The 26,612-nt window shown below is 41.3% G+C and overlaps 3 protein-coding genes across 3 annotated transcripts in view; 1 reads left to right on the top strand and 2 right to left on the bottom strand.

The window, feature by feature from the left end:
* Positions 1 to 1,721: 1,721 nt before the first annotated feature.
* hdac1 (histone deacetylase 1) lies at positions 1,722 to 14,298 on the top strand. The gene is made up of 12 exons (XM_079654848.1): positions 1,722 to 1,881; positions 2,793 to 2,905; positions 3,634 to 3,751; positions 3,839 to 3,913; positions 5,096 to 5,234; positions 5,684 to 5,825; positions 6,017 to 6,109; positions 6,213 to 6,321; positions 11,304 to 11,687; positions 12,312 to 12,467; positions 13,286 to 13,331; positions 13,566 to 14,298. Exons 1-12 carry the CDS (start codon positions 1,833 to 1,835, stop codon positions 13,591 to 13,593), a joined length of 1,452 nt encoding a protein of 483 aa, XP_079510974.1. The 5' UTR covers positions 1,722 to 1,832; the 3' UTR covers positions 13,594 to 14,298.
* A 1,931-nt stretch (positions 14,299 to 16,229) lies between these two features.
* eif3i (eukaryotic translation initiation factor 3, subunit I) lies at positions 16,230 to 24,378 on the bottom strand. Its single transcript, XM_079654670.1, has 11 exons — positions 24,222 to 24,378; positions 23,223 to 23,315; positions 23,043 to 23,130; positions 22,708 to 22,773; positions 22,428 to 22,577; positions 20,063 to 20,190; positions 19,690 to 19,800; positions 19,489 to 19,578; positions 18,326 to 18,399; positions 17,807 to 17,899; positions 16,230 to 16,638 (listed from the first exon to the last, which is right to left on the bottom strand). The coding sequence occupies exons 1-11, from the start codon at positions 24,222 to 24,224 to the stop codon at positions 16,557 to 16,559; spliced, it is 978 nt and encodes a 325-aa protein (XP_079510796.1). The 5' UTR covers positions 24,225 to 24,378; the 3' UTR covers positions 16,230 to 16,556.
* The window catches only part of txlna (taxilin alpha), a gene marked incomplete at its 3' end in the record, with an annotated part of 11,764 nt that continues 9,449 nt past the window's right edge, over positions 24,298 to 26,612 (bottom strand). Inside the window, exon 11 of the mRNA XM_079654590.1 lies at positions 24,298 to 24,336. Coding sequence (XP_079510716.1) covers positions 24,298 to 24,336 — 39 coding nt within the window. The remainder of the gene's footprint in view (positions 24,337 to 26,612) is intronic.

Raw genomic sequence — 26,612 nt, 5'->3', positions numbered from 1 at the left:
CCATTAAAGTGCACATTATTAACGTTTAAACATATCTTCCAATCGTTATGATTACCCTCCACATCCACTATGTTTTGTTTGCATTGCATACTATAGCATACTATACATGAGACTCTGTCACCGATCTGCATTTCTATTTCAGCGATGGATGACAGGTCTGCAGAGATTTGGATGTAAACATGTGAGCTAACACTGTCTCCTGGTGGATAAAGTGGGAAGTGCCACAAAAAGGGTCATCTATTGTCTGTTTTAGAATAGAATAATTGGGAGGGGTGTGGCCCTCTTTGATGGTCACACAGCACACACAGTGAAATGTGTTCGCTGCTTTTAACCCATCCTAGAGCCAGGAGTCTAGTACTAGGAGCATTGGGCAGCTATTGTACAGCGCCCGGGGAGCAATGGGAGCGAGGGGGGAAGGGGGGTGTCCGGTGCCTTGCTCAAGGGCACCACGGCAGGGCAGGAGGTGAACTAGGACCTCTCCAAGTAGAAGTCCACACTCAATTGTTTAGGCCTGGTCGGGGACTTGAACCGGCGACCCTACAGCTCACAGTCCAAGCCACTGACTGAGCCACTGCCGGAATGTTTTCCCAATATGCCTGCATTCATATGCATAATCAACTTCATTGTGTACACTAAAAACATTTTACATATCCAAATTATCTGTGTATATATATATCTCTGTTTTAAAAAGGATTCTGCAAGGATATGCATTATGTGTATGTCCCTGTCTGGCATTAGCCAAAAACACTTGACCTATTTTATCATTGCTTGCAAATGGCATTTTATTCTATTTTAGGGTGTTTTCAGAACAGAGTGTGCTGAAATAAAAGACACATAAATAAATGATTTGATGAATGATTTAAAATGCCATTACATGGACCAAAAACAATGTTAAAAAGACACGTCTGCATCAAGGATTTCAGTGGTAAATTCATTATTATTTATTTTTCAAATGATATATTTATTCATTGTTCTGGCATCTTCTGTCCAACCATAATTTGGCCATGGACAACTGATGATGTTAAATTGACCCTACACTCGTTCACAGTTTTTGTCTTGATCAATCAGGGACGTCCTTCTCAAATACCTTAAATAAATCTAGAACATGTGCTAATAAAAATATATACAGAATTAAAACGGGCGTTTCCACTACTATCTGCTCAGATAATTAAACATTGTTATTGTTTTTTCAGTTAATTCTGACTTTGCACTTCAGGAATCCACTAAATTACACTGTCATGATGTTATCTGCGCATGATGGAATAAGATACCACTGCATTTGGTTGTGTAACTTTGTGTGACAATAAATGATCCTCAAAATCTTAAATATCCATACTTCAACATTAAGTGCATTAAATGGGCCTGGCACTAAACCCCATTGACATATTACCTCCTCATAGAGAAGAAGATCCTCATGTATTTAATCAAACAATTTTTTTTGTATTTACTTGCACTACTATCCGTTGTATTGTGTTGCAATGTTGGAGGAGCCTGTGACCTAAGAATTTCATTGCTATAACTACACTGTAGTTATGTACAAATGGCACTAAAAGCCTTGAACCTTGAAAAAAATGATTATGAATGGCTGGGGACTTCAAATTACAACACTATCTCTGCGTCATTGAATTAAAGACAAAATACCTGCATTTCTGCCCCAGTCTAGACGGTTAGTTGTAGCTGCAACCTCGGGGGTGCTTGTTTGTAACACCGGCGCCTCCCACCCGGCCGGGTGCTCGCCTCTGATTGGTGGACGGTGCTCCTTGCTAGTTGCCTTGCCTGGTTAGGAGAGAGAGAGAGAGGAACCGGTAGGAGTGTGTGCTAATTGGTGTAAAATGGCGCTGTCTCAAGGAACAAAGAAAAAAGTTTGCTATTACTATGACGGTAAATATATCTATTTAAACATCAGTTTTGTTGTATTATTGAAGTTTCCGTTAAAGTGCGTAAAACATATTTGAACGCATGGTTTAAAAAGATGTGCGGCACGACAATGCTAACTAGCTGGTGCTAGCAGGCAATCGTTAGCTTCAGGCTATCATTAGCTTTGATTAAACAGCCTGATTTAGCTACTTGCTAGGCTAGGCTAGCTTCAAAATGACCCGGTGTTTATCTCTATTACGAATTCTCTAATACCCACAACAATTTCCTTACTTAATTCAAAACTTGAATTGGAGTCTGACATCTGCATGTGAGAAAACTTGGTCATACTGGGACGAGAAAAGTCGTTAATTTACCCGGTGCTTATGACACAAATGTTTCCCCAAATTGCTACCAACTTCGGAGAAGTGAGGACCGATGCACCTGTGTTCAGTTTGATTATTTAGCGATCGTTGTTCTAGTAAATAAGGGCTATTATGTTGAATTGCATTTCACTATTTTGTTATGCATTAGCCCTTGTAACAACGTGCAAGTCTGCACACTGTATGTTTGGAAAGTAGAAGTGTGGTGCTTTGTGTTCAGTTAATCGTTTGTATTAATGTTGGTTACATTTTTACTTGTGTCTGTGTGTCTAAAGATAAATATAACTTAAAGAAGAATTCATGCTGACCAGCTGGTCCTTGAATACGACCTCACATGCTGAGAAACCTATATTTTAAGTAGCATATAGTCACAGTTCAGCAAATTGATCAATTAAACTAGATTTTATTTTGGTGGTGGATTCAATAAAGGACTGGTTCATCCTGTTTTATACAATTGTGAAAAATGAAGTATGTACGATTGCAGATAAAAGGGCACGTTTTTTAATGTAGTTTGTCATGAAGATAACATTTTCTGTATGTGTTCTTCTTTCCAAGGGGACGTGGGGAACTACTACTACGGGCAGGGCCATCCCATGAAACCCCACAGGATCCGCATGACACACAACCTACTGCTCAACTATGGACTGTACAGGAAGATGGAGATCTATGTGAGTTATATCACTCCACACAAATCCACCAAACTTACAACCATACATTTTATCTTTCGTTCAGAGAATATTAAACCATCATGTTTGAAGTTGTGTGGATACAATGGTGTAAGGGAATTTGGTAGCATTTGTTTAATTACTATAAGGGGTGTAATAATACATGTAATGGCAATTTATGTGTTCCTGTGTTCCCATATTCCGGTAGCCATTAATAAACAGGTTTGGAGTGATCCATACGCAGAGACAAACAGATTATTTCCGTTTGTTGAATGCAGTTTAGTTTGATGTTTAGTCAGAGTTGTACCAGGGTTGAATCTTTCACTAAGAATACATTGGTAGTTTCTTGGTTGCTGACTGTACGCAAATGTGTATTAATTATTGATGGCTTCTGGCTCTGAAGTGGCTATTTTTAATACCTTGTTGGCATTTAAATATTAAATATTGATAGATAGATTGATGTCATTTCTTATAACAGCATCAGAAGGTTATCAGGCATTAAAAAAGACACAGTAATATATACATATCGAAGCTACAAAACATATGGAACTAGATCGGATTAGATCATATAAGTTATTGATCCCAATTTGGGAATTAGTTTTTTTACATAGAGACACTTGCTAATTTAAAAACGTTACACTTAACAATCAGACAAACACAATGGCTACTGACAAGTGGTGAAACGTTAAAGCTGTCACTTTCTTTCTGATCATGTTCCTGTGTGTTTCCAGAGACCACACAAAGCCAGTGGCGAGGAGATGACCAAATACCACAGTGACGACTACATTAAGTTCCTGCGGTCCATCCGGCCAGACAACATGTCTGAGTACAGCAAGCAGATGCAGAGATGTGAGAGTTTGTTATTTCATCCATTGGACACTGAAGCACTCCTTCTGTCCACATGTGATAATCTATTGGTCCCTTTTTTTCTCGCAGTCAATGTCGGAGAGGACTGTCCGGTGTTCGATGGCCTGTTTGAGTTCTGCCAGCTCTCGACGGGTGGATCTGTCGGTACGTTTTCCAACCATATCTCCCACAATCCCCCTGGAGCACCAGCCTCATACAGGAAGCACATTGATGACTGTGCAAGGAGTAAACCTGATGTTAATCAAGTTTTGTTAATCCTGCTCTTAAACGTGGTTTTTGAAAGTCCTCTTAAATTAGGATTATTCATTTATTGACTATAATTTCTTGGACTGAGGTTACAGGTATATTATAACCACCTGTGTTAGTCGTCACTGGGGGTATAGCCCTGTCTAAAATTATTTAAACTGTAAATATCTTTTTGTAAGATTATGCTGGGTTTTATTAACCCACTCAGGCCACTTTATATACCGTAATTTTCGGACTATAAGCCGCGCCTTTTTTCCCTTTTTTCGACGCTGCGGCTTATATAACGGTGCGGCTAATCTATGGATTCTTACAGCTAACGGCCACTAGGGGACCTCCTAAATCTATGGGTTTTACAGGTTACAGTCCACCACCTTTAACTCTATGGGCTCTATGGCCAGTCCGCGCCCCCCACCTTTAAGCGGCGGGCTCCAGCAGGAAAAGCTGGAGGCCGGAAAAGAGTGAGACAGGTAGCGCGCAAAAGTAAAAGTGGAACCGAGAGTGGTACGAGAGACAGAACGAGAGCAAGACAGACAGACATTACGAGAGCGAGACAGTTTGTCCCCGTACCACTGGTTGAAAACCACTGCTGTAGATCACTGCCGGTACGTGCGCTGGGAGCGCACCGTTTAAGTTTGAAAGTTGAAAAGTTTGTGTGTCTGAAACGCTATGTGATACAGTACAGTTTACACAGCACATGTTCTGTAGCTACTATTGCACTAAATGCTAACACTTGAATATGTTATGCAAATATGCAACTTGTTTGTTGAAATGTTAATAAATGGGAGCTTCCTCAAACAGCCATCTCTTTCCCGACAATCCCCTCTGTGCACGAACCCTTACATATGGTAATGAAACATTAAAACACCTGCGGCTTATAGTCCAGTGCGGCTTCTATATGTACACATCATTCAATTTAGCTGCTGCGGCTTATATTCAGGTGCGCCTTATAGTCCGAAAATTACGGTACTTTAACATGACATTATCCTCTGCTGTATTTATGTTTTTGTTAAGATTTGTTGTTTGCACTTTTTTAAAATTAGTGCTATATGAACAAAGTGTGTGTATCATTCTGTTCTCTAGCTGGGGCGTTGAAGCTGAACAAGCAGCAGACAGACATCGCCATCAACTGGGCGGGAGGTCTCCATCACGCCAAGAAGTCTGAGGCGTCTGGTTTCTGCTACGTCAACGACATCGTGCTGGCCATCCTCGAGCTGCTCAAGTAAGCTGTTGCTTTAATTAGACTTTAATCCACATATCCTGGCTTTCTTCACATCTGATATGACAATACGTGACTTTTTAGGCTCCTGATTCATCAATATCTTTACAACTGTATTTGGTCACGTTGTTATCTGAGCTTTTGGCCTGTTTGATTGCATTGGCATTTTTGGGTTTCAAAAAGTGTGCTGCTGACATAGCCAAATAAAGTTTTTAGACCACTTTCAAAGGTTGTTTGGAAGAGTGGATGTTTAAATCAGGAAAACTAAGACGTCCATAGTCATGCATGGTTTCAAAAAAAATAAGCCGACTCATCGTTTGTGGAATAACTTTCTAGACAAAATGAACCTTAAGGCAACGTCCTCTTGAACCAGCTGCCTGTTATCTACCCTGGTATGTATTGGATTTGAATGCCTCTAAGGATATGTTTAACTCAATGGTCTTCTTCCCCAGGTACCACCAGAGGGTGTTGTATATAGACATCGACATCCACCACGGCGATGGGGTGGAGGAGGCCTTCTACACCACAGACAGGGTCATGACTGTCTCTTTCCACAAGTATGGAGAGTACTTCCCCGGCACTGGAGACCTGAGGGTGAGTTCACTTGTTCTAGTCATACTTCGATAGTCATACTTTTAAGATCACCGTTTTATTGTGGAGCCTGTGACCTCAGATTTTCATTGTCATAACTACACTGTAGCTACGCACAAAGGACAATAAAAGCCTGGAATTGAAGTCGTGGATCTTTTCTCAAAGTAGTTAAATGATATCTCCTCTGTGTGCAGGACATCGGAGCTGGAAAGGGAAAGTATTACGCAGTAAACTACCCGCTCAGAGACGGTATTGACGACGAGTCGTATGAAGCCATCTTCAGACCTGTAAGTGGTTTCATTCAGATGCTACATTATCAATCAGTCCTTCTCTGAGTGTGTGTGTTAATGTGTGTGTGTGTGTGTGTGTGTGTGTGTGTGTGTGTGTTAGATCATGGCTAAAGTGATGGAGATGTACCAGCCGAGTGCTGTTGTTCTGCAGTGTGGAGCGGACTCTCTCTCTGGAGACAGACTGGGCTGCTTCAACCTCACCATCAAAGGTATCATTAAGAGCTGCACAATTAATCCACATGTTATCAAAATCGCAATATGGACTAGTGAATTATCCAAATTGTAGGAAGCACAATATAAAAATATCACTCTGCATCAAATATTATTAAGTCCTGACCTACGAGCGGTATTCTACAGACTAAAAATAGTTGTTTGGTACAGGTCACAGGGCTCGACATTATAAATGGCCCGCTGGCCCGGAAGCACTATTTAGACACCCCGGGCCAGCATAACGTACTTTCCACTTGCCCGCTCGGGCCACTAAAAATATTGTTTAAAAAAAAATGTTTCCTGTGGTATTGGTATTTTGACTATCAATTTAGTTAAATTGTTTCGTTTATCAACGCTACAACACAGCGTTTCGTGAGTCGCTTGTCATTGTTGGGTGAAAAGCAAACAGCTATTTGCTGCGGAGCGCAGCGCGAGCAGGCTCCCGTGAGCGTGAGCGCGCTCCTTCACTACAGACTATCGCGCCACCTAACCATTCGCCAATTTTTTTTTAATACCAGCGGTAACCGGCCAAGCGCCGGGCAAAAAAAAATCTTCAAATGAAAGAAAGTCACCGGAGGAGTTAAAGGAGAGTGACAGGGAGTATGAGAAGAAGAGGGAGACAAGGTTTCGGCCAGCTTGATCGATGGAGTTGGCTTCTAGTGGTGCAGTGACGCGTCCTAAAACCCTTTTTATAATCTATCGATTTGATTTATGATTTGAAAATGATAAAAGTAGGGTAGACATGTGGAGATTATCCGGCTGAAAAAAACGTGCATTTATCAAACAGGGTTGTTTTCCACAGACCTTATTTCCAGCTATTTTCCAAAACCCTTTGGAGAAATCCCATTGCTTTTTGTCGAGGGAACCAGCGGCTTACTTCCTGGTTTAGGACGCGTCACTGCACCTCTCAATATGATGCCAATATAAACAAGGTCTTCTGTCGGCTCTGTACATCAATGCTGACCTATGCTGACAAGTAAGTGAAGAGTAGAAAATATAAAGGTATTGGCTATAGGGAAATGTCCCAGCAGTTTAGGAGAATGAAGGTTCTAATCTAATCCACTACATAGCCATTACATTTCTAACTCCTAATGATGGCAGAAAGTGCATTATACAAATAATAATACTCATAATAATAGCAGAAATGTTTTAACAATGACCAAAATATAATTATTTTAATAAACCAAATATGATCAATTGAGGAAATGAGGAAGAACTGATGATTCAAATGTTGTAGTACAAGTAGTAATGTAGTTAGTGCATAAATTACTATTGCAACAAATGTGTTAATTTTCTTCATTATTAGTCGATTTTTGTTTTTGGACGAATGCTCCGGGCCAGTGGTTACAATGGTGGGGCCAGTGATAATACAATTCCACCGGTCCGGAGGGCCAGTGGCATTGTACCCTTAATGTTTACCCCTGGGTCAATATTTTATTATATTTTTCAACAAATGTGGGAATAACATTTTACAAATTGATATTCCCTTTAATAAAGCAAATCATATCACTATTGCCATATCAGTCAAAATAATCAGAATGAGTGATTTATTTCCAAAACCTTAGTATTGACAGTTATCTCTTCCAGGAAATGACTCATAAATAAATAATAAATGAAAGTTATTTATAAAGCACCTTTCCAAAGTGCTTTACAGAGTATACATGAGAGTAACACATGCGTCACTTCGGGGCAAAAAGTACGGCTCCGCCCACTTTTGGGGGGAAACAAAGCTGTCATTTGAACGGCGGTCAATACAAATTCTGAAGTTTTTGCCAATCCGATCAGAAATGTAAGAAAACCGTGGATTTGTGGATCTTCAAAGAGCGCGATTACGATGGCCAGACAGGCAAACAATTACATGAAATCATTGGAAATCGACGATCGGGCTCGATATATGGTTAAATATAGCAGTAGGCGATCGATGTCCATAGATGAGAGTAACATCTACGTGACTTTACTTTACTCCACTTTTGGGGGAAACAACGCTGTCATTTAAACGGCGACCGAGCCTGAAGCCACAGAGCTCTTCTGTTACTGTCCTTTCTTCTTAGAGGAAGTCCAGACACACTGAACTCTGGATTTGTTTTAATGTTTGAGGTGCAATAAACGACACAGCAGCTTGTTGGCATGATAAAACCATTATTTTCCGCCTCGCTCATGAGAGTAACAGCCGGAGTAAAATTACAGCCTCGCCTACTGATTTTAATTTAACCATATATCGAGCCCGATCTTCAATTTCCAATGATTTCATCTAATCTTCGCCTGACTGGCCATCGTAATCTGAACTAGTTCAGAGTGTAATAATCAACATTCTTCAATAGATAGACTAAACAGCCGAGGACACTGAATCACATTTGTTGTCGCTTATGGCTCGGGGTCATCTACACCCCGAGAAGGATGTGTTCCAGGTGTCCCACAACAACGACTATCTCTGACCGAGAGCTGCCCGGTCACAAACTAGTAACATCAACAATATGCTAAGGCAGCCCCTCCTTACGGGAGATAAGGCTGCTCAAGGCTGGTCAGCTGCGTCAGAGGGCGAAGGAGGACATGCAGGGCAAATTATTCCCCAACAGTAACCACGCAGTGTAGGCGTTAGGGCTGTACCCGAATATTCTTTCATTGGAGTACTATTCGGGTTTCAATTTCGTTATTCGGATATTCGTTTTTTATTTTTATTTTTTAAATCCCGTTTTTTGAATTTATTGAAACCTCCAATATCAACGTAAGAGCTTGTTCGGGGGATGCTAACACTTAACTATAAACGTTATCGTTTAATTTCTCCGTCTTTATATGTAGATATTACTTTTCTCCGTTAATCTCCGTCACGTTGGTTCCATAGCAACAACAACTTCCCGTCAACAGCGCTACCTCTCCTTCAAAATAAAAGCATGTCTATAAATAAGACATATACAACTGCAACGAAAGTAACAAACACAATGCGATATCCTTTTCAATTTCAAAGAAAGAACACAAATTTGGTTAAATTAACAAATAACTATAAAACAACAATACTTTAGAATAACAAATTGAATGCTGTGAATACACCGAAGTGTTGAAGCGGTTCGCTGCTGGTTACTATCCCGCGCGGGCCGAAGATTCGCTGCTAATTACTACCGAATATCCGGAGCCCGAAAAATGGTATTCGGGACAGCCCTAGTAGGCGAGTTTTCCTACTGGAACCACTCCGGCCGTTGTGGTCCTTGATGGAGACATAATCACTCTTCAGTTTTATGTGTTTTTCTCCAAACTGCTGGAAAGTCCTCGTGAAGCCGTGTGCGGCCAACGGTGAAGAGAACTCCTGGTACACTTTCTAGTTTTCGCATTGTGCTGTCGAGCTCCCGCTGTATCTGTAACGAGATGGAGGAACATCTCTACCTCGTACCTTGTTGAAATAAAAAATACTTTGTTGAAATTAGAAACACTTGCTGACGGTAGCTCGTCTGTTTTAAAAATGGCGCTTGAGGACTTTCTCGCGCAAGAATTGTGACGATTCTCTCCGACCAGTCAGCGGTCGCCACTGTTTTACGTCACTAGCGAAGCATATTTTCAGCCTGCTTGGAACCTCGACTGAACCTCGACTGAGGTGGTTCGAAAAAAAGTACCAGATAGCCGGTGCTACCCCTAGAGGAAAAGAGCGAGCCTAGGCGCGGTAAAACCCTCTAGTGGAAATGCGGCTTTAGTGTCCAGTGTTTCCCCTACCATTGTCTTGGCGGGGCGCCCTGCCAACGGAGCCCCGCGCCCTGCCTGAAATTCAAGGTGTTTTTTGTTTTTTTTAAATATATATAGCACCAAATTGCAACTGAAGTAATCTATCTACGGTCACTTTTTTTTTTTGAACATGTGCTCTTTTATTAAATAAACTAAACGCCATGTTATTTATCCAATGTGCATGTTTCAATGTCCACTGCTCTGCCCACACACACACACACGAATGCACACACTCACAATCAGAGACAAGAGCGGAGGAAAGGAGGAGAACAACAAAGTGTAAAAAAGTCAAACAAATCTGCTTTATTGCCCCGAGCTCTGCTGTCTGCCCGCTTGTGCCCCCCCCAGTTTCAAGTTCGTTTATTATTTTTTAACCGCAAGTCATTATCGCCACGGGAGAAGGACACACACAGCCTGCCCAGGTGGACACGCGCGAACGCGACAATGAACGTAGCGTGCGCATTCTAAAAATAGCTCACAGATGGTGAGCAGGTACCGCGGGTTTGAACTACAGAATTGAATTTGACAGAAAACATTGAAACACAGCAGAAGAATAGTCGAATGAGTTGGGTGAATAAAAAGACAGGAGATGTGAGTTGGTTTATTCAGTAAATTAGCTCAGGATAATTGGATGTTCTGTCTACACCTGTTGATGTGAGGCTAATGCAGGATTTGCTAGCTTGATGCTACCGGCATTTAGCGGCAGTGACTCAACAAATTAAAATGTATCGTCAGCAATGTATGACGAGCAGACTGCTTGTTTAATGTTAGACTCACACCAATAGCTCAATATGATCATAACACGATTGCTTTCATATCAGAGATCAGATGAAGTGGAGCTCCAGCAATAGAGGATGAGGCAGAGAGAAGCAGCAGCAGCACAGGGTTGCAGCAGACTGTTATATGCTGTAGTCAGGTGATTTAAATGAATCAATGAAAGGAAGAAGTGTAGGCTACATGATAAGAAGGGAATACAGTTTGAATTAAAGTAATAAAGTACAATGTAACACTGTACTTTGTTACTTTTTAATGTACAAATACTTTGTTACTGTACGATATCAATAACAATAATCCACAGCTCCTCTCTCTGCTCCAGAGGATTAAAAAAATGTGGGTGCCCGTTGGGGGGGGGTACCCACGCAGCAGTAAACCTAGGGGAAACACTGGTGTCCTTGCAGGTTGATGACATGAGAGACAGCCACTGAAATATGTTGTCATAATCATTTCATACATTATATAATGATAATTGATTGTGTGTGTTTTCCTCCAGGCCACGCCAAATGTGTGGAGTACATCAAGAGTTTCAACCTCCCCCTGCTGATGCTGGGCGGGGGGGGCTACACCATCCGTAACGTGGCGCGCTGCTGGACGTTCGAGACGGCCACCGCCCTCGACTGCTCCATCCCCAACGAGCTGCCCTACAACGACTACTTCGAGTACTTCGGGCCCGACTTCAAGCTGCACATCAGCCCGTCCAACATGACCAACCAGAACACCACGGAGTACCTAGAGAAGATCAAGCAGCGGCTGTTTGAGAACCTGCGCATGCTGCCCCACGCCCCCGGGGTCCAGATGCAGGCGATCCCCGAGGACGCCCCTCACCCAGACAGCGGGGACGAGGAGGAGGGGGAGGACCCAGAGAAACGCGTCTCCAGTAAGAGACTTCTTCAGGAGTGGAGTTAGACGGGGTCACGGGGATCAGAATCCCTTTGCTAGTCCCACAGAGGGGAAATGTACATTGCCACGGCAGGAAAGAGCCAGAGACAGCTTAATGTTACCTAAAGCGTGCATAACGTAAAGGATGTGGTATAGTAAGAGGACCTGAGAAACGGGTCTCCAGTCAGAGACTTCTTCAGGCGTAGAGTTTACAAACAATCTAATACTAAGCTAATCCTAATCACCATCACCTAGGTGACACATATTTGACCTGTTGACCAAATTCTTTGATGGTCAATGTAAACGAGAAGTAGAAAGCATTCTGTTGCTCTGAGGATGGCTCAAGTGCACAACACCTTTATTGTATAGTATGTATGGAGTCAAATGTGGACAGGGTCATTTCCTCATGTTAGTTTGCAATATGTGTAAGAGAACTATAATAACATTAAAAAAATATATAGTTAAAATAAAGCAGTATTTACATTGAAATAGAATAAAGTATAAAATATGTGCAGTAAAAAAACAGATATTGTCAACGTTGTGTGCATGAATGTTTTTTATATTACCATATTCTATTCAATATGCTCCTTAGATAACTTTGAAGTGTCTCTGTGTGTTTCAGTCCGGGCCCACGACAAGAGGATCGCCTGCGAGGAGGAGTTCTCCGACTCTGAGGACGAGGCGGAGGGGCCGGGGGGGGGCCGCAGGAACGCAGCCAATCACAAGAAGGTGAAGCGAGTGAAGAAGGAGGAGGAGAAGGACGCAGAGGAGAAGAAAGGTAAGACCCAAGTCCTCAAAAAATCACTCAAAACCCACCTGATCAACCCAAGCCCCCAGGAAGTGCGCCGGACTCTGAAGACAATATTAGTTGTGGCCAAACGGAGGTACTACACTTCCGTATCAGTCGCTGGGCCCGGAAAGACTTTATTACCATTGACTAACATCGGGAAAGAGACGTCTGTAAATCGTTGGATCATTTTTCTTAAACGAAATAAACTACCCAGTATGAACGTTTGTATAGCCCTTATTAAAAACATTCGGTCCTCAAGTTGTAAAATGTGCTAATAACGTTATTCTGAGAGTTATTTTACTCGGCATTATGAACGCCCATCTAACCCACGGGACCTCGCCGCCCGGCACGTTCATATGACGTTTTCGGTACTACATGAGTTTTACCTTTACACATGGATGCATAATAAGAACGGATTATATGATTATATGAATACTTTCGTGACGTTTCGCTCTCTCAAAAGTTGGGCCATTTTGTCTTCATGCGCCAATGAGCAGCTCTCATAGGAATGAACGAGGCCCCGCCTCCCACGCTGTATCCAGTTCTTATTATACATCCATGCTTCAACACTGCATTCAACCTCTGACCACCCCCCCCCCCCTCTTTTCTGTTTTTGTTTGTCCCTTTATGTATTTCTCTTTGTTTTTTGTTTTATTCTCTGTCAAAGCGTCTTTCAGTTTTTAGAAAAGCGCCATATAAGTGTCATGTTGTTATTATATTATGAATGTTATGTATTACTCATCCATAAGCCCTGTCTGATGGTTCTAGATAAAAAAAACTGTGACTTCTGTTTTTCTGCCTCTTAGAAGTGAAAGAGGAGGAGAAGGAGGAAGAGAAGATGGACACCTCAGGGTAAGAGAGTTACCAGTAAAATATTTATTTCACTTTCTTTCCGTGTAGTTTTTCTGATTCTGACGAGCTATAACATGATATAAACGAAGACTGATTTATATAAGTTAGATTTGTACAGTAGGAATAGTCATCAATGTGCATCCTGTGAAATCCTCAGACCCAGTGTAGGAGTTACCTAGACTGAAGCGTGTGTGATATTTATTTTCTTAAACTCTTCAATTTGTTGCATTTCAGACCAAAAGAAGAAGTGAAGACAACTTGAAGTCTGAGGGGAAGTGTTTGGTGGAAACCCATTCCTCTGTCCTCCCGCTGCAGCGATACGACCCCTTTTTATATTCCTGTGTTACTGTGTTCAGACCTGGTTTACACTGTATCACTCACAATTGTTTCCAAGCTCAGCTGAGTGGGCATTGCACAACAAAACTATTTAAGCAGGGTGTAAGCCCCACCCACCTGGAGCGTAGCGTAGTGTAAAACAAACGCCACAATTCCTCCCTTTTTCCCGCTGTTGTGAAACCAGGGCTGCTTTACTGTGAAGGAAAACATCAACTTATGACTGTTCCTATCAAGGTGTTGCAGATTTAAACAGTGGTTGATGGAATGATTCCTACATGCAAAAAAGGCTTTTCAGTTATTTTTAAATATAAATTAATAATACCCATTTTTGATGCTTTTAGAATAACCAGCATTTGGTCCACCTTTCTCAATGAATGCATGTTTAAAATGACCCTGATTTTTAGAATTTCCACACCGCTCTCTTTGACAGGCCTGATATCTGCTTAGTAACTTATTTGAAATCATAAGAAAAAGTGATCCCATCTACCTTTGAATTTCTGTCTCCCTGCGTTGTGTGTGTTGAAGTGAGAGTGGTTGTGAAGCTGGCCAGAGGATTATGTTTGCAAGCGAATGACTCGTTTTAGATATTTTGTACCATCAGACATGGGGGGGGGGGGGGCTGAGTTTTATCCTTGTGAAATGTGCATTATCATCACTTTGTAATAAAAATAATAAGAAACTGATCAATTGTTCTTATTTATTCTGGTTAACATATACACCCTTAAAAGACGAGATAATTTACAATTTAGCTTTTTGTTTCAGATAGACTTTTATGAAATGTTTACATACCATACTATTACTTTTTCTCGGCATAGTATACTTAACCCATAAGGACCCAACGTGACACAGGTGTCACATGAACTTTAAATGTTCTGGAAAGTTCCTGATATAGCTTACTGAACAGTCTGCTGGGTCCTGGGCTAGGTCATTTGATTTTGTGTTCCCATGACAACGTGTCCAAGATGTCCATGTGCCAGGCTAACACATGTGACAGAACGAGCAACATTTCAAAAGCTTTTTTTTTTTTGCTAAAGGTAAAATTGAAGCCATTTAAGAATTAAAATGCTTACATAACTTGTCCTTTATTACATTTAAGCTGTTGTGGAAACATTTCTTGATCAAATTGATATGAAACAAATGAGACAAACATCGCTGTGAAACTGGTGCCACGTCGGGACTTTAACCCTAAACTTACCCTACAGTAAACCGAAAGTGACATTTATGCACACTTAGAAATAAGATTATGATCTGCTCAGTTAATTTAGCTGATTCAATTATATTGAGTTAATGTTCTTATTCTTCAATTCAAAGAATGTTCAAACTAATTTCAACCAAACAATTATCCTCATTAATTAAGTTATAAATAAGAGTTATTTTAACATTAAAGCCCAAAGTGACATGGCACATTTCAGATATTTGACACTAGGTGGGGGGGGGGGTTACTTGTCAGAAATGTGTCCTAGGTGGTCTATTTAGTCTAGGATGTTCCCCTTAATTTCCCCAAAAGCAGATGGGTCCGGGTTCTTTCTTAAATATGTCTGTTAAAGGTGGGGTAGGTAATTCGCTTCAGAAACACTTGTTATATTCCATGGAATGCTCTTAACATACCGATAGCAATGAATATATTAAATGCTTTGACAATAAATACATAACAAATTCATCTGTGGAAGCCGTGGCGCTGTAAAAAGCACGACCAATCATCTGAGCCGGCCCGGCTAAAGTAACTGGATGGCCTACCTGCCTGTCAGCCTTCCATCTGTGCACAAATGTATCTCGTGCCCTCATTGGTCATGTGCGCGTTCGTGTGTGTTGGAGGAGGGGCTCTGTAAGGAAGTCTGAAGGAATGCTTACTTTCAAATTTTAGCGCACTCGAGCTGGTTTCCCCATTCTTAAGTTACCTATCCTACCCTTACCTTTAAATGATGGGAATAAAGACCGTAAGAAACTACTTTTCAGGACACCTGTCATATAACAGCTGTGAGGGAAAGAAACTGAAGTTTTAAACCGCTTGAGTAGAGTCAGCGCCGTATAGATAGAAAATCTATCAGTCTATACATCGCTGAGTAGAGTTTACGAGGTCTAGTTATAACTGAACTTATTAACATTAGGTTGATAACTAATGACAGCAGACCAAAGAATACTTGTCTTTGTATCAAAGCGGTTATGATGCATCAAAATATAAAAAATATTTGTATATATATTTCCAACATTCTATGACTTTTTTCAGACACTAAAATATGACTTAAAAATAAATATATATGTTTGACATGTTATATATACTATGACCTTTCCTGCCACATACTATACTTATTACTTGCCTGATACTTTTAATAATGTATACTAATTCAGACGTAAAGTACTAAGGTATGTCAGTAGCGAGTAATAGTATTAGGTAATTCAAAAAAGTAAGTACTTGATCCCATTTCGGTAAATGTTTGCGTCCAAACTATATATCATTCTTATTATAGTAAGCTATTAATAGGTAACAGATTGGACTAGATCATATAGGGTGTTTCTATGTGAAAGAATAACACAATGTTGCATAAATCACACAGACACAACTTGATATCAGTAATTTTATGGTGACTGTGGTGGAATGGCTTACAACAGAAAATATATCAACTCAAATTCCACTTATGTGTAGAATCAGATTAAAAAGAGTTGGGAATCAGGGAGTGTGGGTTTTGAAGTCCAGTCAGTCACGATAAACCCGCAGATCCAGGGTTTAAAGAAAGGACTTTGGATCCCACTAAAGAACAGACCCCAATTGATGTTAGAAAATGACTCAAAAAACACCAGGAACCCTCTGCAGACCGCTTTATTAAGAAAAAAATCTGACTGAGGACGCGGTGGTTGACTGTAAATGCTCTTGATCGAGAAGTCGTCTGTTTAAGCCTCCAGCTCAAAGTCAAAGTACTGTGGGTCAAAGCAATGAATCCTAGTGTAGCCGTCCTCTCCTCCACTGGCGTAGCTGTGAACAGAGAGCAGGAGAACAGTGAGCAATGAGTGATACACAACACTTCCCCTATTAGACTGTTTTTCATCAATATATCACAGGTCTCAGATATATACAGAACCTGTCTCTGATTGGCTGAAACACCAAGCGGATCATTGCAGCATTACCCATAATCCCCTCTGTTTCAGCCCTGTTTCCAAAGTGCTGATTCTCTGTCTGTTACTTCAGATGAAAAATAAGGAGCCCCTCCCCACACCCCTCTGAGAGACATTTGGTTACAAAGAACTCAATGGTGCTCTAGGAGGATATTCAGGTGATAAGGGGGAGGGGGGGAGGGGGGGGGGGGGGGGGGGGTTACCTTGGTTGCTGATTGGCTAATGGTTACACAAGTCAAAACATTGTTATGACATCATAAAGTGGCCGAAATCTGATCAGCTCATTTTCAGACAGGTTTTTATAGAAATGGATCAGGACAAAAAGAGAGAGAACCTTTGTTCCTGAAACTTTCAGAATCTCTTTCCACAGAGGGGACACATGTTGATGTAGAAGAGACATGGAGAAGAGGGGACACATGTTGATGTAGAAGAGACATGAAGAAGAGGGGACACATGTTGATGAAGAAGAGGGGACACATGTTGATGTAGAAGAGACATGAAGAAGAGGGGACACATGTTGATATAGAAGAGACATGAAGAAGAGGGGACACATGTTGATGTAGAAGAGACATGGAGAAGAGGGGACACATGTTGATGTAGAAGAGACATGAAGAAAAGGGGACACATGTTGATGTAGAAGAGACATGGAGAAGAGGGGACACATGTTGATGTAGAAGAGACATGAAGAAGAGGGGACACATGTTGATGTAGAAGAGACATGAAGAAGAGGGGACACATGTTGATATAGAAGAGACATGAAGAAGAGGGGACACATGTTGATATAGAAGAGACATGAAGAAGAGGGGACACATGTTGATGTAGAAGAGACATGGAGAAGAGGGGACACATGTTGATGTAGAAGAGACATGAAGAAGAGGGGACACATGTTGATGTAGAAGAGACATGGAGAAGAGGGGACACATGTTGATGTAGAAGAGACATGGAGAAGAGGGGACACATGTTGATGTAGAAGAGACACTTGAATTGACGTAATATGTGACCTTTAAAGACAGTGGGCTGGTTCTTACCTCTTTCCATCAGGGTGGAAGGCCACACAGTTGATGGGTCCGAAATGACCTTTGACTCTGCCGAACTCCTCTTCATAACAAGCATGGAAGAACCTGAGGGGGGAGAGGGAAGCAAGGTTAGAGAATCGATCTGAATAAAATGGGACCACAGTGGATTTAATCGCAAGAACTTTACTCTACAAGACAAAGGGGCCCGAAGGTAAACCGGTAAAAACACCTTTTTACTTCAATAAATCAGCGGTTCTGTGATGGATCCAGACGACTGACGAGTAGAAACTCCCATCCAGGTGAAATACAGAGTTACAAATCTAAATCTGGCTTTAACTGGATAAAATGTTAGTTGATGACAGCGTACCTTGTTTAAAATAGCAGATTTCTCTACGTTTGATAATGGTTACAAATATTAGGGATGCTAAGTATAACACCACAAATTCTTTAATACAAGTCTGGTCGTTTTTAGACATTTTAATGCAAAAACGTTATGCATTTACTTTTAATTTTGGGCATTCTTTAACTCACCTGGCCTCAAACTTTCCGATCCTGGTGGAGGTCGTGGTGACCTCCATGGCCTCCTGTCCACCTCCCATCACCACCTGAATCAAACGCACCATGCAGTGTTAACAGTTAGTGACGGTACTTTTTTTCTCTCGTGAACATGGTCAACGTCAGGGGATGGCTCGTTTTTGCCAGTCATCTGTAGAAAGCTTAAAGTGGACCAATCATGCTATCTTTAGGCAATAGCATAGGTCTCAGATATATACAAATATATAAAAAACATGTCTATGAAGTGTTTTGCTCAAAATACCAAACAGATCACCCATTCTAGCCATGCCTCATATCCCTCTATTTCACTTCCTGTTTCAAAAGTGATGATTTGGGCTTAAAAAGAAATTAAAAAAGGAGGGGTCTGAGCTCATGCGGGACCCGGCAGCTACTGTCTAAACTAAACACTGCCGTGATGAAACGCCATATCATGGATTATCAAGGATTCTCTCTGAAACAGTATGGAGCTCAAAGGCTTTCTCTCTTGCCGGTTATACCACAAGGTGAGTTCCTTTTTACTTCCTGCTTCTTCACACACATGCTCTCCAGTACAGGTTAGCTCTGAGTGTTAGCGATGCTAATGTAAACACCGACCATAGTACGTCCAGAACAGTCGGGCATTGTTTCTGATAGCAACGTTTCTGATTGGGCCGTGGGTCCACATTTCAGATATTACGTCATATCGGACGCAAATCTGGATCAGCTCCGTTGTAGCCCCGTTTTTACAGATTTGGGTACGGAGGAAAAGAGAGGGTTTTATTTCCTGACGCTGCGTGAGTTCCCCGACACACCGGGGACACATCTTTATGTATAACAGACATCACAAAGTGCATTTTGCATGATAGGTCCCCTTTAAACCATTTTGACTTTCAGGCCTACATCATCAGCATCCTGTGCCGACGACATCACAGCACCAAATTCAACTGTTGGATGACTATTAGGCAATATGACAAAGTGATAACAAAATGATTATAGGGTTTGTTAATGGAGCCACTCGTGTCTCACAGGCTTTGCACAATTTACTGCAATTAAAAAGCTTGCAACATTAACGGAATCACATTTCAGAAGATTTAAGCTGAAAACTAAAAAAGCACCATCACCACTACCTCTGCATCGTCTTGTTATCTAGCATAACTTACGTGATCCATGATGGGGGAGATGGCAGCAGAGTTGACGGGTCTCTCCGTCCTAAAGGTCTTGATGTGATCCATAGTAGCGGAGTCAAACAGCTGAGAGGAAACAAAGATGACACCAAGCGTTCAACAACAAAGTGTGATACCAGGCAGCGTTGAGTTGAGCATCTGAGAGCTTGTGATGCAGCTCAGTGAGCAGTGCGGTACCTTGGCGGTGTTGTCCTTGGAGGCGCTGATGAACATGGTGAGGTCCAATGACGTCTGGAGGTCGTTGATCTGCTTGGTGTGCTCCTTGGCCTTCTTCAGGATCTCTCCATCCTGACCACAAACACCAACAAACATTTAAGATCGACAATAAAAAAAAAACGGGTGCAAATTTCAGCCAAGCTTTTTCTGCAATCTCAAATTACTGTGCTTCATATTTAAAGCGCTTTGAGCACCAGGAAAAGCGCTTTATATAAATCACATATTATTATGTTCTTACGCCTTTCAATATATTAAGACATGTGCTTTCTGAAAAACCAAAACATTATTGTTGTTATTGCCCTGCAGCTTAGCCACAGTAAAGTGTTTCCCCCACCTTGGCGCTGAACTGGTTGAACTCTCCGTTCTCATGTCCTGCGATGACGTACTCTCCCAGAGGCCCCCACGCAGCGCTGGTGATCTTATGGTCGTTGCACGGTATCGACTGGTAGGGCTGGTTGTCCTCTGCACAAATGATTATTATTAGCATTAATATACCACTGGGCACCGTTGAAGCTGATCAATACACTCTCCCTCAGAAGATAAATACACCAGATGGCTCAGAAAGTGTTCAGTTAAATATAGGGATGGGTACCGAGCAGAGTTCCCGTTAGCCGGTAATTACCGGACTATGACCGGTAAAATATGCTGAAGACCGGCAAATCTAAATCTCTCCGGTCAAAGTGTCCGGTCAGAATCATTTCCCCTGAGCGCAACACCACATCAGTTGTGCCACTTATGTGACAGACAAGAATAGTCAATTCTAATGTCTATCACTTAATGTGGAGAGAGAGATGTCCTGTATGGGTTGATTGTGCGTTGATCTGTTGGTAATGCCTCGGGGTTCCGGTGGGCATGTAAACAAATGCATAATGCTGCGCTATACTTTGTGGCCTCGCCCGGTTGCATAGTGACGCTTATTGTTTAGGTGTCTTTTAATAAGCAGGTAGTCCTATCATTAGCTAGAACTAGATCTGATCGATATGGACATAAACACGAGTGAAGTCTAATCTGACGGGAGAGAGAGATCAGCTGCTGCTGACGAGTCGACACGACGCAGCTCTGCATGATCACATGCAGCGGTGAGCGGAACAAAACACACACTTCAGGTTAGAATATCACACGTAGCTATTTTAATTAGCTCTCAAACTACTAAACTAGTTATAGATATGTTTAGTTTTACTGTCGGGTCACTCATTACTGATCCGCGAGCTGCATGATACTGACGTGCTGTCAGGAGAGGGAGAGAGCGCTCCGTTTATTATTCCCGTGTTATTGTAAGTTACTGTTCTTTGAATAATGTAGTTCATCTACTATAATTAGTTTGTTTTAAAGCTCAATAAATAACAAAGAAGACCTTTGACCGGCACTTTTCAGTGTTGTCCGGAAGATTTGAACTTTAACGGACATGTTGACCGGCGAAAAAATATTCTAACGGGAACTCTGGTACCGAGCCCCGGTATTAAACGGGCCCCGGGGATGAATTATTAAAGACCGCGGTACCGTTAAACTCTAACGTTATCGGTACTGGAGACATGTCATGTGTATTATTGCAGCTGCTACATGCAGCAACACACACACACACACACACACACACACACACACACACACACACACACACACACACACACACACACACACACACACACACACACACACACACACACACACACACACACACACACACACACACACACACACACACACACACACACACACACACACACACACACACACACACACACACACACACACACACACAGCGGAGAGAACTAAGCTCTAAAAGGTGTGCTTAAACTTTACCCGTCTCGATGTGGACCATGCTCGTTAGTCGTTACAAAGAGTGTAAAAAGTGTTTAGCATGTAAGGGCGGTAACACGAGCATTTTGTCTAAACATTTATCAAAGTGCTCCACATGCAGACGGAGCAATGCACCGGGTTCGACTGTCTTTCGAGTAGCTCTGTAGCCCCATCCACGAGTAACGTTTCCACGTCAGGTGTTATGTATGCTAGCAGCAACACACGGAGTTAACTCAATGATACAAACATGGGTTAATGATTAGAGGTAACTGAGTTATTTATTCTGTTAAAGTTTCAGCTATTCTGTTTACAGTTCTGTCATCAGATTATTTAATATGATTTGTTAAAACACTGTTGTTTCTTTTGATGTGAAATATTATGTATTTAATTTAAATAAAAAGCAATGTTAGTTTTGTTCACAATTTGTTTACCTTATTTTTTCTCTCCAAAAGAACCAATAAGAGTACCGTAAAATGTAACATTTGTGATATTGGGCTATATAAATAAACATTGATTGATTGATGGTTAAAAGACCGGACCGATATCGATAAAAGTAGTAGTACCGTTAAAACCTTATTGATACCCATCCCTAGTTAAATATGATCTCGTCATTGTAAATGACTATTTATGCCGTTACTTCCTCATGTTGTTGTTGAGCCACATCATGTTTTATAATAAATTCAATATTTGCACAGAAGAAACATCATTGTGTGTGTAACAGGAACACATGACGAGAGGAGAAACATTTGTTACGGTCAATAGTTATAAGTTGCCAAAGTCCGTAGTATGCAGAATGACTAAATGCAGCTGCCATGTTCCCTTAGTCTAGCAGACACATTTGAAAGTCACAGACTTCCTGATAAACTAATAAAGGTGGCAGTAATAGACACACGTGCACGTACCAATCTGCTGCGGGTCCCTCAGGTCGAAGAAGTTCAGGAAGCACTGGTAACCCATCTGCTTGTCTGTGGAGAACATGATGATGTTCCCGCTGTAGTCGAAGCCACACGTCCTGACAGCTGAGTTGGTTTCCAGCAGAGCCAGCTGTTTACCTGAGAGACACATGGGGGGGGTGAGGATCAACAAACTCAAATTACTGGATGCTATGCAAAGAAAAGTCTCATAACTGACGGATAGGAGAATTAATAAACACTTTGTTTCACGGCAGCTTCTCTCACTCACCGGTCTGACAGTCCCACAGTCGACAGCTGTTGTCGGCTGATCCTGTCAAGACATTCTTAGTGTCCCCTGAGAGAAGATAGGTTAAGGAACACAACATAAGATAGGATAAACCTGTATTCATCTCCATAGGGACATTCAGGTGTTAGCAATTATGTGAAACAAAATACAAATATAGTAAAATCAATACATATATATACACTGTATGTCCTTAGGTACATCAATGCAAGTTGTACAAGGTTACCATTGGGTCAAGCCTTGGTTCTGTAACACATGAATGCAAACCCAACATATATTAAGCTACAGATTAAACAAGTGTAGTTCTTGGAAAAGGATACAGTCACAGTCCACACACCACACGGCTCCTGTGTGTCCATTGTAGGTGCCGAGCCGCTCTCCGTTCACAGAGTACCACACGTTGGTGACCTACAGCGACACAGCACAATGGAGTTAACCGAACCAAACGAGAAGGTGTAATAATATCATGGCACGACACATTTCATGGATTATCATCTTACTGTGTCTTTAGCGACAGAGAAGAGCAGGTCTCCTTCTCTGTTGTACTTTATCTGAGTGATGGACCTCTCGTGGCCCTGGAGCAGGATGGGTCTCTGTGGGCAGAGCAGATTATGGGGGGTGTTACACAAAACGTAAGTCAAATGTCGATGAAAAAATACAAGATTTATTAATAAACAAAAACGGTTAGTGGAAAAAACTAACTATTTGGACGTCCACAGCAAAAACAGGAAGAGAACAATTATATAATGTATGCAGATTTGCAAATAGCTCATCTGTTTACCGGTATATTGTACAGCAACCTTTTAGATATTTAGAAAAATACCTATAAGCTGTCCTCTTTAGGTAGCTCAATTTATAACCTAGATCTTCTTTTAATTACAAAATGTGTTCATTCATTGTAATATAATGTACAACAGTCCAGTTCAGACGGCCATGTATACTTACTAAATATTGGTAAAAGTAGTATAATACATTTTATTTATTGAGAGCTCCTAAAAAAGGTACTAAAAGCCACTTAACTAACATGTACGTACACATGTTTAAAAAACAACATTGTACTACGAACATTTTTCTTCTGTATCTTCATTTATTGTAATATAATGTACACCAGTACAGCTTAAACGGCTATGAAAAATGACTTAATATCAGTAAATGTAATATAATAATAAAGTGTATTTATATGATATCGGTAAAAGTATTATAATACATTTCATTTATAGAGAGCTTGTTAAATATGTATTAAACGACACTTTACGTGTACATGTTAAGATACGTAAAAATCAATGTACTTTAAACATGGTGATTGAAATAAACCCTGATCATCATCATCAACACGCAGCTAACAGCAGCTCTGATGTTGACGGAGGCTAACTGGAAGCTAACGTTAGCCAGGGTGGATATGCTAACTGAACCGGGGCTAACTATCTCCTCAAACAGAAAGTCTGGTATTCCGATCGACATATAAAACGTAGGAGATGGTCATAAAGAAATATACTAACCATTTTGTCAGCTAAGCGTCTCGCGTAAGGAGCGAAAAGATGAACACCATGGATGGATAATAAGAACACTCGTGTTTCAGGCGCCGGAGCCGCGGCGGAAGAGGAAGGTGACGTACTTCCGGCGAACAAAGGCAAAAATGAGTTATTGCGCCCCCTGGTGTAACTCCAGTAGCGGTTAGAAAAAGAAAAAAATATGGACAGAAATGTTTGATATTACATTACATGTTACTTGTTAGACGCTTTTATCCAAACCGACTTACATACTCAATACTATGAGCAATTTAGGATGAAGTTTCTCAGGGACACAACGACATGCTGACTGCAGTGGGGATTGAACCTGCGCCAAAGCCTCCCTATACTGACCAATAAAGAGCCACTATACTGCTAACACGATGGTGAATATGTGTACCTTAATATAAAGTGTTACCACATTTTCTGTGCAGCTTTTGTATTTCTTATCAAGAAAAGTCTAAACAGGGGTCTAATGGGAGTTGGAAACTTCAGCCCAAATTGCTCCTTTGGGGATTGCCCACAGTACAGACTGAGTGTATGTTAGTCACTTTGGGTAAAAGCATCTTACACGTGACATGTAATGTTAAAGTCAACAAGATCAATCAACCAGCAACACAATATACACTGTTACATCCTTTATTAACAAGAAACTAAAATATACAGGGCCAGATCAAAGTACTGCAAAACACAAAATAAGGAAACATCTTTGGTTCCTTCTCTTGGTCACTGAACCTCCCCCCCCCCCCCCCCCCCCCACACACACAGGAGCAAAGAAACAGTGAGTCTGATCTGTGGGACGTTGGAAAATGAGTTGATGTCTTGTAAACAATGCTACATATTAATTAATACATAAGAATGTCTGAAGATAAACTGATATGTGGGTCAAACTACAATTCAAAAGGCCAATAACATTTCCTCTACTTATTCCCATATGGCTCAGTCACTGCTCCTTGGAAAGTATTACGCTCAGCTAAGGCGATTAACAAGGTTTAATAATCCTAAGGTTCTGCTGTGAGACATGTCGTCGGTTTATACATTACATCCATGCAGGACAGTGGAGATGATGAGGTTACATTCTCAGCTAAGTGCTTGTCGAGTTGAGACTGCCACAGAGTGAAGACCAAAAGGCAAGCGTTGCATAGAGGTCCTCGAACATTCTCTGGTTGGAACCTGATTACACGCTACTGCAATTATCAGGGCTGGGAGGAGACAATCATAGCCACACACACTTCAAGTGGTACACGTACGCACGCACACACACACACACACACACACACACACACACACACACACACACACACACACACACACACACACACACACACACACACACACACACACACACACACACACACACACACACACACACACACACACACACACACACACACACACACACACACACACCACACACACACACACACACACACACACACACACACACACACACACACACACACACACACACACACACACACACACACACACACACACACACACACACACACACACACACACACACGAATATAAATGAATAAAAAAACAGGTTTATTTTTAGTGGTGCTCTGTAAGATACATACATTTAAATAAGGATTAAACAATAAATACAGAACACACAAACAAACAGCGGAAATGATTAAGTGTGATGCAAACAAAGAAACCAAAGAAAACCTTTTCCCTCAAATGGTCGACAAGCAAGAACTGGAAACTTATCAAATAAGGAAAAAAACTAACTGAAATGCCCTTTAATAATTTTGTAGAATTCTATATTATTTCTGCTATGATTTGGATCGGCTGGAGACATTATTGACTTCGTATTAAAGTAAAGGACTAGAAGAAAAACATGAAATTAGAAGCTATGAATCACACACCTTCCAAACACATTGAGAGAGGCGGATGCAAAAGGAGACTGAGCGGCCACACACACACACACACAACCTCTCGTCACATTCCTACTTAGCATGCGTCCTCTCAAGCAGCACTGTTGTCAGAAAGGGAATGTGTAGTTGTACAGCGCACTTATAGTTTGATAAGAAGATATTACTGCAGCCTTCCTATAAACTTGAAGTGTTGGTCAAGTTATGCTTTGATTCACTGAAGTCAAGGTGGTGTCCTGGAAGCCGTGTTTCCATACAGAACCAGCAGCATGTTGTAGTGCTAATAGCATGTTGTAGCTAATGGTACCTGCCTGTGGGAATGAACAAGACTAATACATGGATTTGGGGGAGAAATAAGGCTGTGTAAATGCTTTGACTAAACAGTGATCTTAACGAGGGTCTTCACAGTAATTGAGCTATGTGACAGATGAGGCCTTTTTTGTCATCACCGTCCTAAAGCCTGCAGTGCATGCTGGGAGGACACAAGTTAAGCTTGCTTTCT

Source organism: Notothenia rossii (assembly GCF_949606895.1).
Source record: "Notothenia rossii genome assembly, chromosome: 10".
Classification (NCBI taxonomy): Eukaryota; Metazoa; Chordata; class Actinopteri; order Perciformes; family Nototheniidae; genus Notothenia; species Notothenia rossii.
The sequence above is the reverse complement of the archived record's forward strand: the minus strand, read 5'-3'. Positions and strand labels throughout refer to the sequence as shown.

Bases quoted from the DNA above. Each gene is read 5' to 3' on its own strand.
- hdac1 (XM_079654848.1), top strand. From the start codon at position 1,833: ATGGCGCTGTCTCAAGGAACAAAGAAAAAAGTTTGCTATTACTATGAC. The intron at 5,826-6,016 runs GTGAGTTCACTT...CTCTGTGTGCAG, and splicing joins CCGGCACTGGAGACCTGAGG to GACATCGGAGCTGGAAAGGG. The intron at 11,688-12,311 runs GTAAGAGACTTC...TGTGTGTTTCAG, and splicing joins CCCAGAGAAACGCGTCTCCA to TCCGGGCCCACGACAAGAGG.
- eif3i (XM_079654670.1), bottom strand. The intron at 22,578-22,707 runs GTGAGTGAGAGA...TGTGTCTCTCAG, and splicing joins ACTGTGGGACTGTCAGACCG to GTAAACAGCTGGCTCTGCTG. The intron at 17,900-18,325 runs GTGAGTTAAAGA...CTCCCCCCTCAG, and splicing joins ATCGGAAAGTTTGAGGCCAG to GTTCTTCCATGCTTGTTATG.